The 15,586-nt window shown below is 41.7% G+C and overlaps 1 protein-coding gene across 3 annotated transcripts in view; it reads left to right on the forward strand.

Annotated features, from left to right (window-relative positions):
• Positions 1-15,586, forward strand: part of smg6 (SMG6 nonsense mediated mRNA decay factor) — a 520,319-nt gene that overhangs the window by 274,854 nt on the left and 229,879 nt on the right. For all 3 annotated transcript variants that reach the window (XM_073053020.1, XM_073053021.1, XM_073053022.1), the window contains one exon: positions 11,591-11,750. In XM_073053020.1, the coding sequence (XP_072909121.1) occupies positions 11,591-11,750 (160 nt within the window). The remainder of the gene's footprint in view (positions 1-11,590; positions 11,751-15,586) is intronic.

The following is a 15,586-nucleotide window of genomic DNA, read 5'->3' on the forward strand; positions in this document are numbered from 1 at the left end:
TCAATGACAATAAACTTGAACATGGACTTGATACTGGTTTTTATAAGGGAGGTTAACTTACTAACTGGCACACTTTTGAAGTGTGAGGGAACTGGAGCACCTAGAGGAAGGCCATGCTGTATCAGAGAGAATGTACAGATTCCATACAGGCAGACCCTAAGGATTCAAATCAAAGCTGGGTTAGACTATGAGTCATATGAGTAGAATTAGGCCATTTGATGTATTGAGTCTCCCCCACTGTTCGATCATGTTTGATTTATTATTCCTCTCAACTGCATTCTGCTGCTTATTCCCTGTAATCTTTGACACCCTTACTAATCACGAACCTATCAACCTCCGCTTTAAATATACCCAATGACTTGGCCTTCACAGTCATCCATGGCAGTGAAATTCCACAGATTCACCATCCTCTTGCTAAATAAATTCCTTTTCATCTTTGTTCTAAAGGGACATTCTTATGTTCTGAGGCTGTGCCCTCCTGTCCTAGACTCTCACAATTGAAAACATCCTCTCCACATCCACTCTGTTTAGGCCTTTCAATGCCTCTTACCATCTTATGTACTTATATCAAGTCATCTCTTATCCTAGATTGCTCAACCTATCCTCATAAAACATACTTTCTAATCCAGGCAGCACCTTGGTAAATCTCCTCTGCACCCTCTCTAAAGCTTTCACATCCTTTCTATATTGAGGTGACCTGCACAATAGTTCCAATCTGATCTAAGCAGAGTTTTATAGAGTTGTAACAATACCATACAGCTCTTGAACTCAATCCACCTTTTAATGGAGGCCAGCTCACCAACTTGCATGGCAACGTTATGGGATCTGTGGCCTACAAGATCCCACAGTTCGTCTGCAGTGCTAAGAATCTTGTCTTTTCCTTGTACTGTGCCTTTAAGTTAGACCTTCCAAAGTGCATCACTTCACAGTATTCTGGCTGAACTCCATCTGCCAGTTTTCAGCTCAGCTCTACATCCTATCGATGTGCCATGATAACCGACGACAACTTTCTGCATCATTCACAATACTATTAATCTTCTTTTAATAAATAAGCCTTTATTAACCAAATTAATATTTGCTTTGTACCAAAGTAAGTGATTTCAGATTTCTGTCTTGTACTCCAGTTGTCATTCAAGTGTGGCCTTATTCCCATGAAGCCTCTATACATCTATCCCCCTGCTTGCAATCCCAAACTATCAAACTTGGACATCTGACTTATGGTCCCCTCAGCTGAATTGTTGATATAGATGTGTTGTTATTACATTAGTACTGATTCACATATTCTCCTACAACTGAGGTAGTCAACAGCTCTAGTTCCCTGTTTTCTCTCTCCTTTTCAGTATTCGATAGATTTTGATGAGATTCTCCCTCTCATTCTTCGAAACTCCAGCTAGAACGGGTCCAGAATCATCAAGCCCTCTGCATATGTTAACACTTCCATTCCAGAATTACTCTCACAAACCTCCAATACCAGCACACCCTTTCTTAGACATGGATGACGAAACTTCCTCCAATACTCAAATATGGAGTCATAGGGAAAGGTCGAATAGTTAAGACTTTATTAACTGGAGCTTAGGAGAGTGAGGGGAGATTTGATACAAGTATTCAAAATTATGAGGGGTATAAATAGAGTAGTGCAATCAGGCTTTTTTCTAGTGAGGTTGGTGAGAAAAGAGCTAGAGGTCATAGGTTAAGGGTGAACGGTGAAACATTTAAAGGGAACCTGGGGGGGACTTCTTCACTCAGAGGGTGGTGAGAGTGTGGAATGAGCTGCGAGTGGAAGTGGTGGATGTGGTATCAATTGCAACCTTTAAGAGAAACTTGGATAAGAAGATGGATGGGAAGTGTCTGAAGGGCAATGGCTCGGGTGGGGTCAATGAGACTAGGCATTTTTCTTCATCAGAACTACTTTCCAGATCAAAATGGTTGACAATTTCAGGACAGTGGAACAGTTGGCTGAATATTCTATTAAGAAAACTGCTATCATATTTCAGGAAAAACCACAAAAGAGGGGTTGTTTTTGCAATGTAACTGTTTAGTGTTGTGTGTGGGATTTTTATGTTTGGTATAAAAAAAATCCAGGAGTTGAGGTAGACTTGAACAGTTTTCATTCTCTTGGCTTTCTGATCTATTACTGTAGGACTTTATCTTCAGTTGTTTATGACTATTCTCCTTAGATCTCTGTAGCTATGTTTGAGAGGCATTTGGACAGACATGAACAGGCAGGAAGCGGGGAGGGATAAAGACTACATAGAGCTGGATGTTCAGTTTAAATTTGCATTGTGGTCGGCAAAGACTGTGTGAGCCGAAGGGTCTGTTCCTGTGCTGTACTGATGAACACTTAGTAGCTACTTCATTAGGTGCATCTGTACACCTGCTCATTAATGCAGATATATAATCAGCCAATCGTGGCAGCAGCGTAATGCATAACGCATGCAGACATGGTCAAGAGTTTCAGTTGTTCCGACTAAACATCAGAATGGGGAAGGAATCTGATCTAAGTGACTTTGAGTGTGGAATGATTGCTGGTGCTTGATGGGGTGATTTGAGTATCTCAGAAGCTGCTGATCTCCTGGGATTTTCATACACAAAAGTCTCTAGAGAATGGTACGTAAAGCAAAAAAAAAATGAGCAGAAGTTCTGTGGGTGAAAACGCCTGGTTAATGAGAGAGGTCGGAGGAGAATGGCTAGACTGATCCAAGCTGGAAGAAAAGTGACAGTAACAGAAATAACCATGTGTTACAACAGTGGTGTGCAGAAGAGAATCTTTGAATATACATGTCGAACCTTGAAGTGGAGGAGCTACAGCAGTAGAAGACCACGAATATACACTCGGTTGTCACTTTATTAAGTACAGGAGGTACGTAACAAAGTGGCCATTGAGTGTCTGCTCTTGTTTTTAAATTATTTTCTGTTTCTGAAATGCTCAGTCTGCTCCTGCATTAAATGTCAGACTTTGGACAAGTTGAATTCCAGAGAATCGGGTAGATTTCAACTTGGTTGGAAGCACTTCACTTCTGAGTCAGACTCTTGCCAGAGTAACACTTGAGAACATAATCTGCTCAGCGGTTCCAGTGTGGTAATGTGGGAGGGCTTGCTTTGTTATAACTGGCATCACTGACTTGTCCTCACAGTGTTTCTATGGGTACTTAACCTTTCACTCAACTTTCTGAAGAGCACAGCATTCTCCTGGTTTTCGTTCATTGTCTATCATCAGCACTTTTTTGGCAGCTACTTCTGGAGTTAAGATTTCTTGTTTATTTATTTATTTGTCTATTTAGATACAACACGGAATAGGCTCTTTGAGCAGCGCCACCTAGCAATCCCCAATTTAACACCAGCCTAATTGTGGGACAATTTACAATGACAATTAACCTACTAACTGATACATATTTGGACCGTGGGAGGAAACCTGAGCACCTGGAGAAAACCCACACATTCCATGGGGAGGCTGTACAGAATGCTTACAGATGACTTCGGATTTGAACTCTGAACTCCAGTATCTCAAGCTGTAATAACGTCACACTAATCACTACACTACCGTGGTACACAAAAGTTGTTACAGAAGTCTGCTGGTATTGACCATTGGGTTCTCTGTGATGACATTGGTGGACTATATTCATAATCCATCTTTGGCCTCTCAGTCATGTGCTAATCCATTTCAAAGGGGAGTTCCAAATCCACTTTGGTACTGTGTATAGGCTAGACTAGCTAAAGGTGACAAGTTTCTTCAAAGGTAATATAGCAGTTTGCGTTAATAGAGAGGTACAAGACAATAATACCAGGGAGCAGAATTTTACTGAGATAGGAGGAAAGTATAGTAAAGGGGATGTCAGAGGTAAGGTTTTTATGCAGAGTGTGATAGGTCCATGGAACACATTGCCATGGGTGGTGGTAGAGGGAGGCATAATAGGAGTGTTTAAAAAAACTCTTAGATAGGCACATGGATGATAAAAAAAAATGGAGGGCTATGTGGGAGGGAAGGGTTAGATTGGTCTTGGAGCAGGTTAAAGATTAGCACACCGTAGGGCTCGTATTGTGCTGCAGTGTACTCTTCTTAAAAAACGACCATGACATGATCATGGCAAGTAGAATTAAGGTGAATCCTAAATATCTCTTGTAAGAGGGTAGTTGTCAGATATCAGAGGGGTAACCTACAGTATGTGTAGAGCTAGGGAATACTTCTCATTGGAATTCACCAGCTAAGATGACATGGAGGCTGGAGAATTAAGGGAGGAGTGTGCTGGTATTCTAGATTGGGTCTCTGTCAAGAAGGAAGACGAGTTAGAAATGTTGGAGCATGTTAGGGTCGAGAAATGGTGGGTGATGAGATCAGTCCTCGGGTGTTAAGGGGAGCAAGAGGGAAATTGTTGGTGCTCTGCTGGAGCTTTGTATACCTTGGTTAACCTTGGCTGATCTGCTAGATAGTTAGAGGGCAGTCAGTGTTCTTCCCCTGTTTAAAAAAGGGCAGTCAGGACTTGCCTCGAAACTCCAGGCCAAAGAACCTTGCATCACCGGAAGGGCGATGTGGGAGAAGATTGTGTGGGATGGGATTTACTTGGAAAGGCAGGGATCGATTAAGACAAGTCATCATGTCTCACAAAACTGACTGAGGAGATAACTCAGCAAATTGATGAAGGCAGAGCAGTAGACATAGTTTACATGGACTTAGGGTTCTAACAAGCCCCACATAGCAGGCTGGTCCAAAAGTTCAAGTACATGTGTATTGTCGTATACATGTATACCACCAAAGGAGATAAAGTTCCTGTAGACCAAGGTGCACAACACCGTACATATAACTCACGCACATAACTCATAAAATAATATTACCACAAATTAGTTAACAAATATTAAGTTGCATTTACAACACCAGTTAAAAAATGAACAGTATAACACTGCTGGAGCTTCATACATGATGAGACCTGGGTGGTGGTAGGGAGTTCAGTAGTCTTATACGGCCTGGGGGAAACTGTTTTCTATCCTAACAGAACTTGTCCTAAAGCTACTATACCTCCTGCCTGATGGTAGGGGCTCAAAGAGATTATTGGAATAATAAGAGGGATCACTGATAATGCTAAGGGCCCTACATATGCAGAACTTCTGATAAAATGAGCAGTGGGTGGAAGAGAGGCCCCGATTACCCCAAAGTCCTCATAGTTCTTTGTATGGACTTGTAGTCAGATGCCTTGCAGCTCCCAGACCAGATGGTTATGCTGCTGGTCAGGACACTGTTGATAGTGCTTCTGTAGAAATTAGTTAAAACAAAAGGATTTGGGGGAGCCTCATGGTCACTCACCGCAATGTCTTCAGGAAGTGGAGACTCTGCTCTGATTTCTTGACCAAAGAGGTGTTGTTGAGGGATCATTTGAAATTGTCAGCTATCTGTACTCCCAGAAACTTGTTGCTCCTGATTCTCTGCATTGACGAGATGCGTATGTGCAATGAGGTGTGGTCAGCCTGCAGCTTCCTAAAGTCCACAATCATCTCTTTGGTCTTGGAAAAAGAAGCACAGTTGACATTTCGGGCTGAAACCCTTCAGCAGGACTGGTGGAATGGGACAAGTGTTGGGACTTTTGCCTGTTGTCATATAAATGCAGATGTTTAGATGAGAATGTGGATGGTCTGATTAGGAAGTCTGCAAATGCCGCAAACATCTGTGGAGTCAGAGATAGTAAAGAAGGTTCCTAAGGATACAGTGAGACACAGATTAACTGGAAAGATTAACTGAATTTAATCCAAACAACTGAGACCTCCGTTGGTCAGCATCAACCATGTTGCGTCCCAGCTATCTAGGTATGCAAGCCAGGGCAGTAAAATACAGAGAACGAGCTGCTGTTCATGTAGTAAGCTCCTATTTTGCACGCATTTGATGGATCCACAGGAACGGCATTGACCGATACGGTTTGTCACCAGCAGCTTCGTAGGAATTGCCAGTCAGCATTGAACTCAATGTGAAACTGCCTTCGGGACTCCATCTCCAGATTCTTTGCTTGGGATTTACTCCTGAAGACTTCCCCATGAGTGGGTATAGCCACAAGGCAGCTGAGGTTTGATAGCAGAGTTTTCCTTCTCCTAGGTGAGCTACCAACCACAGCTAACAAGCCCCATTTGCACAAAGCTATGGTTTAAAGGTGCCAGTAACCCACCTTTGTGCCTTCTCCTGTCAGTAAAAACGGTTCTATTGGGCTTAGAAGTCACACATGATGGCCAGGAGCTGGACTTTGTTTTCAGAGGCTATTTAAGTCGCATGCCATTGGGAGCATTTAATAGATGGTGGGAGCTTATCCCCATTACCCTCAAGGCTGTAACAGCCTTAAGGAATTCAGGCAAGTGTTAGGTAATAAACTTTGGGAAGTTAACTTCAGGTGGACATATAGAGTAAATGACAGTGACCTTAGGACCATTGAATTAGAGAGATACCTTGTATGCAACTTCACTGAGAGTGGTGACATAAGGTGGAAAGGTTGGAGGAACAGACGGTCCTTACGCTTACCTCCATAAAGGATCGAGTATAGGAGCTGGGGTTTATTTACATTGGTAGAAAACATTGAGTTGTTAGATGCACTGGGAATAATGTGTTTGGTTCTGGTCACCACACTACATGAAAGAGGTGATAGCGATAGAGAGAGTACAGCAACAATTTATCAGGATGTTGCCTGTAGTTAGGTCTTTTCAGTTGTAAGAAGAGATTGGTTAGGCTGGGATGATCCGTTGATTCTTATTGGAATGTTTGAGGCTGTGGAGTGACCGTACAGAGGTTCGTAAAATTATCAGAACATCGATAGGATCATTAGTCCAAATCTTTCTCCCAGGGCAGGCGAGTCCAGAATAAGGGGACACACGATGAAGGGTTGCAGTTGTTTGGAATGATCTGCCAGTAGAGGTGGTGGAGGAAAAGGTTTTGGACAGGTTCTTGGATGGGATATGTATCTATCCACTGGAGTTAGCATAGATCAGAATGGACAAGTAGGTCAAAGGGTAGGGAATTGTTCAAGGCCAGTGAATGGTGGTTTGGGTTGCAGCAAAATTCTGCCTATTAGACGTATTGGGGATGTGTAAAATGAGTGCATGTCTTTATCTATACCCCTCATAATTTTGTATACCTCTATCAAATTGACTCTCAGTCTTCCACATTCCAAAGAATATAATCCTAACCTATTCAACCATCCCCTATAACTCAGGTCCTCGAATCCTGACAACAACCTTGTAAACTTTCAGTGTACTCATTCAATTTTATCAATATCTTTCCTGTAGGTAGGTGACCAAAACTGCACACAGTACTCCATATTAGGCCTCACCAACATCTTATACAACTTCAACATTAATATCCCATCTCCTGTACTCAGTACTTTGATTTGTAAAGGTCAATATGTCAAAAGTTTTCTTTACGACCCCATCTATCTGTGATGCCGCTTCCAAGGATTTATGGACTAGTATTCCAAAATAATGATAAATGATGATTTGTATCATACATCAATACGTGATGTATTGTTCCTTAAGACCACTGAAACTCAGACCATTGAGCCTAACATCAATGGAAGCATTTCTGAGAGACAGAATCTACCTGATGGAGGTTTATAAAATCATGAGAGGTGTAGATAAGGTGAATAGTCACAGTGTTTTTTTCCGGGGTAGGGGAGTCCAAATCTAGATGGTATAAATTAAAAATGAATGAAGAACCACATTTCTACCCAGAGGGAAGGGGGTATCCATACCCAGTTGGTAGAGGTGGGTACGATTACAAAGTTTAAAATAATTTCATGGACCAATATCATTAAAGTTAAAGGGCAGGGCCTCCAGGGTTATGATCTCAGGATTGGTACCTGTGCCACGTGCTAATGAGGCCAGATTATACAGTTTAATACATGGCTAAGGAGTTGGTTTTGGGGGGGGAGGGATAAGATTTTTGGATCATTGGGCTTTCTTCCAGGGAAGGTGGGACCTGTACAGAAGGGACAGTTTGCACTTGAACTGGAGGGGCCTAATATCCTAGTGGGAAGGATTGTTAATGATGCACAGTGGGTTTTAAACCTAGAGTTGCAGGGGGAAGGGAACCAGAGTGCCAGAATAGTTGGTGGAAAGTTTGTGGAGGCAGACAAAATTAGGTTGAGCATATTGCAACTACCGACCTGAGCTGCATATATTAAACTGCAAGAAGTATCATAGGAAAGGTGGATAATAGTGCTGAAGATGAGGCAGCTGGTTTATAAACAGAGGCAATGTGTAGTGAGGAGAGGCTGTTGACAGGGCAAAATTGCAGTCAACAGGATGAGCTGCAATGTAAAAGGTGGATAAAATTGAAAAGGGTGAATGCAGGACTGAAGGTATTGTATCCTCATGCATGCAGTATACAGAATAAGGTAGATGGACTTGCAGCATGCACAGAATGCTGGAGAAATTCAACAGGTCTGGAAGCATCTATGGAAAAAAGTACAGTCAACGTTTTGAGCCGGATCGTCAACTGTACTCTTTTCCATAGGTGCTTCCTGGCCTGCTGAGTTCCTCCAGCATTGTGTGTGTGTTGCTCTGATTTCCAGAATTTGCAGATTTTCTCTTGTTTGTGAGATGAACTTGCAGTATAGTTACAGGTTGGCAAGTATGATTTTGTAGTCATCACTGAATCATGGCTGAAAGAAGCTTATAGTTGGGAGCTTAATGTCCAAGGATACATATTGTATCGAAAAGATAGGCAGGAATGCAGAGGGGGGAGGTGTTGCTTCTTTGGTTAAAAAAATAATGAAATCAAATCATTAGAAAGTGACATAGGGTCGGAAGTGGTTGAATCATTGTGGATAGAGCTAAGGAACTGCAAGGGTAAAAAGACCCTGATGGGAGTTGTGTACAGATGCCCAAACAATAGTAAGGATGTGGCCTACAAGTTACTATGGGAGATAGAAAATTGATGCCAAAAGGGCAATGTTACAATACTCATGGTGGATTTCAATGTACAGGTAGATTGGGAACATCAGGTTGGTGCAGAATTGCAGGAGGGGGAATATCTAGAGTGTCCATAAGATGACTTTTTAGAGCAGCTCATGGTTGAGCCTATAGAGGATCTGCTATTCTGGATTGGGTGTTGTGCAATAAAACAGAACTGATTAGAGAGCTTAAAGTAAACGAACCCTTAGGGGCAAGTGATCATGAATATGATCGAATTCACCCTGAAGTTTGAGAAGGAGAAGCTAAAGTCAGATGTATCAGTATTACAGTGAAGTAGAGGGAATTACAGACGCATGAGACAGGAGTTGGCTAGAACTGATAGGAAAAGAACGCTGGCTGGGTTTATGGCAGAGCAGCAATGGCTGGAATTTGTGGAAGCAATTCGGAAGGCACAGGATGTATACGTCTGAAAGAGGAAGCAGTATTCTAAAGGAAAGCTGTCACAGCTGTGGCTAACAAGAGAAGTAAAAGCCAAAGAGTGGGCATATAATAGATCAGCAATTAGTGGGAAGTTAGAGGATTGGGAAGTTCTTAATAACCAACAGAAGGTAACTAAGAAGTGATTAAGAAAGTAAAGATGGAATACGAAAGGAATAAGCAAGCCAATGATATTAAAGCAGATACCAAAAGTTCCTTTAGATACATAAAGTGTAGAAGACGAGAGTGGATATCAAACCGCTGGAAAACAATGGTGGAGGCAGCGGATGGGGGAGAACAAAGTAACAGACAAACTGAACAAAGATTTTTCATCAGTCTTTACAGTGGATGACACCTGCAGGATGGTGGAAATTCCAAGTGTTGGGGGCATGAAGTGTGTGAAGTTACCATTACTAGAGAGAAAATTCTTGGGAAACAATAGTTGTGAAGGTAGATAAGCCACCTGGACCAGATGGTGTACACCCCAGGGTTCTGAAAGGAGTGGCTGAAGAGATTGTGGAAGCATTAGTAATGATTTTTCAAGAATCAGTAGATTCTGGAATGGTTTTGGAAGACAGGAAAATTGTAAATGCCACTCCATTCTTCAAGGAGGGAGAGAGGTAGAAGAAAGGAAACTATAGGCAATTGGGAAGATGTTGGAGTTGATTGTTAAGGTTGAGATCTCAGGGTACTTGGAGGAAGATGATAAAATAGGTTGTATTAGCACGGTTTCCTCAAGGGAAAGTCTTGCCTGACAAATCTGTTGGAATTCTTTGAAGAAATAACAAGCGGAATAGACAAAGGAGAATCGGTTGATGCTGTGCACCTGGATTCTTAGAAGGCCTTTGACAAAGTGCCACACATAAGGTTGCTTAACAAGCAATGAGCCCATTGTATTACAGGAAAGGAACTGGCATGGATAAAGCAATGGCTGATTGGCAGCAAGCAAAGAGTGGGCATAAAAGGAGCCTTTTCTAGCTGGCTGCTGGTGACTAGTGGTGTTCCACAAGGGTTTTTGTTAGGACCAATTCTTTTTATGTTATATGTTAATGATTTGGATGATGGAGTTGATGGATTTGTTGCAAAGTTTGCAGATGATATTAAGATAGGTGTAGGGGCAGTTAGTTTTGAGGAAGTAGAAAGGCTACAGAAGGATTCAGACAGATTAGGAGAATTGGCAAAGAAATGGTAAATGGAATAGTTTCGGGAAGTGTATGGTGACACATTTTGGTAGAAGAAATGAAAGAGTTGACTATTTGCAAAATGGAGAGAAAATGCAAAAAACTAAGGTGCCATGGTATTTGTGAGTCCTTGTGCAGGATTCCTTAAAGGTTAATTTACGGGTTGAATCTGTGGTGAGGAAGGCAAATGCAATGTTAGCATTCATTTCAAGAGAACCAGAATATAAAAGCAAGATGTAATGTTGAGACTTCATAAAGCACTGGTGAGGCCTTACTTGGAGTATTGTGAGCAGTTTTGGGCACCCTGTCTTAGAAAGGATACGCTGAAACTGGAGAGGTTTCAAAGAAGGCACATGAAAATGATTCCGGGAATGAATGGCTTGTTATAGGAAGAGTGTTTGATGGCTCTGAGCCTGTATTCACTAGAATTCAGAAGAAGAGGGGTGACCTCATTGAAACCTGTCGAATGGAGAAAGGCCGTTGTGGATGTGTAGAAGATGTTTCGTGTGGTGGGAGAGTCTAATACCAGTGGACACAGCCTCAAAATAGAGGGGTGTCCTTTCAGAACGGAGATGAGGAGGAGTTTCTTTAGCTAGAGAGTGGTGAATCTGTGGAATTCTTTGCCACAAGCAGCTGCGGAGGCCGAGTCTTTATGTATATTTAAGGCCGAGGTTGATATATTCTGGATTGGTCAGGGTATGAAGGGATATGGGGAGAAGGAGATTTGGGCTGAGAGGAAAATTAGATCAGTCATGATGAAATGGTGGAGCAGACTCAATTGGCCAAATGGCCTAATACTTCTCCTATATCTTATGGTCTTATACTCCTGTGGATTTATGTAGGGCGTCTGCGGTTGGGATCCCCTGGATTAGAGAGAAATGGTTCAGACACGGGCAGATGGGACTTGCTGCAGTTAGATCTTTGGTCATCATGGACGTATTGATGCAAAGGTTTGATTTCAACGCTGTATGACTCTGACACTATGATTCTATGAATATAAAGCACTGGTACTTTCACAAACTACATACAATGTACTATTTATTTCCACACAGCCCACTCGAGTGAGGCGGAGGAGGAAGATGATATCAAAGTGTCAGCTTTCAGCGTTGACTTGAAGGAGCTGCTTCCCAGTGTGAAGGTGTGGTCTGACTGGATGCTGGGCCACCCGGACGAATGGAACCCACCACCAAACTCGCTCATTCTGTCAAAGGAGTACGTTGTTTTAATCTCTCCTTACAGTGCAGAACACAGAATATTTGTTTATTCGCTCTCTGATGTTTGGGTATTGGTAAGTGGGAGGCCTTCAAAGGAAAAATTTTGAGAGTGCAGAGTTTGTATGTTCTGGTCAGGATTAAAGGCAAAGTGAATAAGAATAAGGAACCTTGGTTCTCTGGGGATATTGGAACTCTGATAAAGAAGAGAGAGAAATGTATGGCATGTATAGGAAACAGGGAGCAAATAAGGTACTTGAGTATAAAAAGTGCAAAAAAGTATTTAAGAAAGAAATCAGGAGGGTTAAAAGAAGACATGAGGTAGCTTTGGTAGTGTCGTGGTTGCTTGAAATGACCAGGAGACGCAGACAATTCTTCGCGAAGTTTAAACCTTTATTTGCAAACAAAGGCTGAGGCAATCAGTGAACTTGTCACCGAAAGCCCACCGAACTCTGGTGTACAGCATTCTTTATAGTAATTTCTTATATCAGTTACATTTCGGTTTTATCAGCATACCCAATCAATTTTTAGTTGCATATCTTCTATACATTAACTAATCAATCGCTCTTGCCTAGCTCTCGATGCGCCACCAGTATTTCTTTCCAGTTCACATCTTGGGCCTCATTCCTGGCCACGGTTGTTTCTCAGTCAGCCTCCCTTAACCTCCCTCACATTACAGTTCCTGTTCATACCATCCTGTCTGCCACCGTTATCTCTTCATAAGCCATTCTATTGTATAATATATGGGGTGCATTTCAGCTAATTAGTGCTGCTAAGGATAAACAGATGTTCTTTAACTGCCATAGTATGTAGCTAAGAGAATACAAGGTATCTAGTAAAACAATGCATAGTAAAATGTCTCTAGTAAAATAATACATAGTAATATTCAGTACATAGGAGTGATTACATAGTATAGTAAATAGCTAGTACATAGTGATTATATTTCAGGTATATATAGTGATTATGTCAGGTATATTTCTCAATAGTAGTCAAGGTGAAGGATAATCCAAAGAGCTTCTACAGGTATATTAAGAGCAAAAGGATAGTAAGGGATAAAATTGGTCCTCTTGAAGATCAGAGTGGTCAGCTATGTATGGAACCAAAAGAAATTGGGGGGGGATCTTAAATGGGCTTTTTGTGTCTGTATTTACTAAGGAAACTGGCATGGAGTCAATGGAAATAAGGCAAACAAGTAGTGAGTTCGTGGAACCTATACAGATTGAAGAGGAGGAGGTGCTTGCTATCTTGAGGCAAATCGGTGTAGATAATTCCCCAGGACCTGACAGGGCATTCCCTCGGACCTTGAAGGAGACTAGTGTTGAAATTGTAGGGGCCCTGGCAGATATATTTAAAATGTCGGTATCTATGGGTGAGGTGCAGGAGGATTAGAGGATAACTCACGTTGTTCTGTTGTTTAAAAAAGGCTCTAAAAGTAATCCGGGAAATTATAGGCCAGTAAATTTGACATCAGTAGTAGGTAAATTATTGGAAGGAGTACTAAGAGATAGGATCTACAAATATTTAGATAGACAGGGACTTGTTAGGGAGAGTCAACACGGTTTTGTGCATGGTAGGTCATGTTTAACAAATCTATTAGAGTTTTTTGAGGAGGTTACCAGGGAAGTGGATGAAGGGAAGGCAGTGGATGTTGTCTACGTGGACTTCAGTAAGGCCTTTGACAAGGTCCCGCATGGAAGGTTAGTTAGGAAGATTCGGTCGCTAGGTATACTTAGTGAGGTAGTAAATTGGATTAGACATTGGCTCAATGGGAGAAGTCAGAGAGTGGTAGTGGAGGATTGCTTCTCTGAGTGGAGGCCTGTGACTAGTGGTATGCCACAGGGATCAGTGCTGGGTCCATTGTTATTTGTCATCTATATCAATGATCTGGATGATAATGTGGTAAATTGGATCAGCAAATTTGATGATGATACAAAGATTGGAGGTGTAGTGGACAGTGAGGAAGGTTTTCAAAGCTTGCAGAGGGATCTGGACCAGCTGGAAAAATGGGCTGAAAAATGGCAGATGGAGTTTAATGCAGACAAGTGTGAGGTATTGCACTTTGGAAGGACAAACCAAGGTAGAACATACAAGGTAAATGGTAGGACACTGAGGAGTGCAGTAGAACCGAGATATCTAGGAATACAGATACAAAATTCCCTAAAAGTGGTGACACAGGTAGATACGGTCATAAAGAGAGCTTTTGGTCCATTGGCCTTTATAAATCAAAGTATTGAGTATAAGAGTTGGAATGTTATGGTGAGGTTGTATAAGGCATTGGTGAGGCCAAATTTGGAGTACTGCGTGCAGTTTTGGTCACCGAATTACAGGAAGGATATTAATAAGGTTGAAAGAGTGCAGAGAAGGTTTACAAGGATGTTGCTGGGACTTGAGAAACTGAGTTACAGAGAAAGGTTGAATAAGTTAGGACTTTATTCCCTGGAGCATAGAAGAATGAGGGGAGACTTGATAGAGGTATATAAAATTATGATGGGTATAGATAGAGTGAATGCAAGCAGACTTTTTCCACTGTGGCGAGAAAAAAACCAGAGGTCATGGGTTAAGGGTGAAGGGGAAAAGTTTAAAGAGAACATTGGGGGGGGGGGGCTTCTTCATACAGAGTGTGGTGGGAGTGTGGAATGAGCTGCCAGATGAAGTTGTAAATGCGGACTCACTTTTAACATTTAAGAAAGACAGGTACATGGATGAGAGGTGTATGGAGGGATATGGGCTAGGTGCAGGTCAATGGGACCAGGCAGAAAAATGGTTCAGCACAGCCAAGAAGGGCCAAAAGGCCTGTTTCTGTGCTGTAATGTTTTATGATTCTATGGTTTGAGAGCCAGGCTAATATGTTGAGTTTAAAAATCAGTTCAATGCCCCTTGGCTTTCCATTCAGCGCTCAGTTTCTTTGTCAGATCATGTTTGTGCTTTAAAGGTACTGAGCTGACGGGCTTATGGAGTAGTTTTCAGAGTTTCTGACCCAAGCTGTCTTCTCATTCACTGTGACTGATTGGGACACTTCTGGTCGCATTCTTCTAACATGGCTTCCAGACTCCGTTTACTAACATAATGTTTCGAACATAATCCCTCTAAACTTCTCTTCGCCACGTACAGTACCTGTTCATTGTCTGCACCTTTCCTAAACATGTAACTGTCCATTGTCTATAACTTTCCTATCCATGTACTATATCCATCCATTGTCTATACCTTTCCTATCCATGTAACTGTCCATTGTCTATACCTTTCCTATCCATGTAACTGTCCATTGTCTACACCTTTCCTATCTATGTAACTGTCCATTGTCTATACCTTTCTTATCCATGTGACTGTCCATTGTCTATACCTTTCCTATCCATGTAACTGTCCATTGTCTACACCTTTCCTATCTATGTAACTGTCCATTGTCTATACCTTTCCTATCCATGTACTATATCCATCCATTATCTATACCATTCCGATCCATGTACTATATCCATCCATTGTCTATACCTTTCCTATCTATGTAACTGTCCATTGTCTATACCTTTCCTATCCATGTACTATATCCATCCATTGTCTATACCTTTCCTATCTATGTAACTGTCCATTGTCTATACCTTTCTTATCCATGTACTATATCCATCCATTCTCTATACCTTTCCTATCTATGTCACTGTCCATTGTCTATACCTTTCCTATCTATGTAACTGTCCATTGTCTATACCTTTCCTATCTATGTAACTGTCCATTGTCTATACCTTTCCTATCTATGTAACTGTCCATTGTCTATACCTTTCCTATCTATGTAACTGTCCATTGTCTATACCTTTCCTATCTATGTAACTGTCCATTGTCTATACC

This window comes from Hemitrygon akajei, chromosome 8 (genome assembly GCF_048418815.1).
Source record: "Hemitrygon akajei chromosome 8, sHemAka1.3, whole genome shotgun sequence".
Taxonomy (NCBI): domain Eukaryota; kingdom Metazoa; phylum Chordata; class Chondrichthyes; order Myliobatiformes; family Dasyatidae; genus Hemitrygon; species Hemitrygon akajei.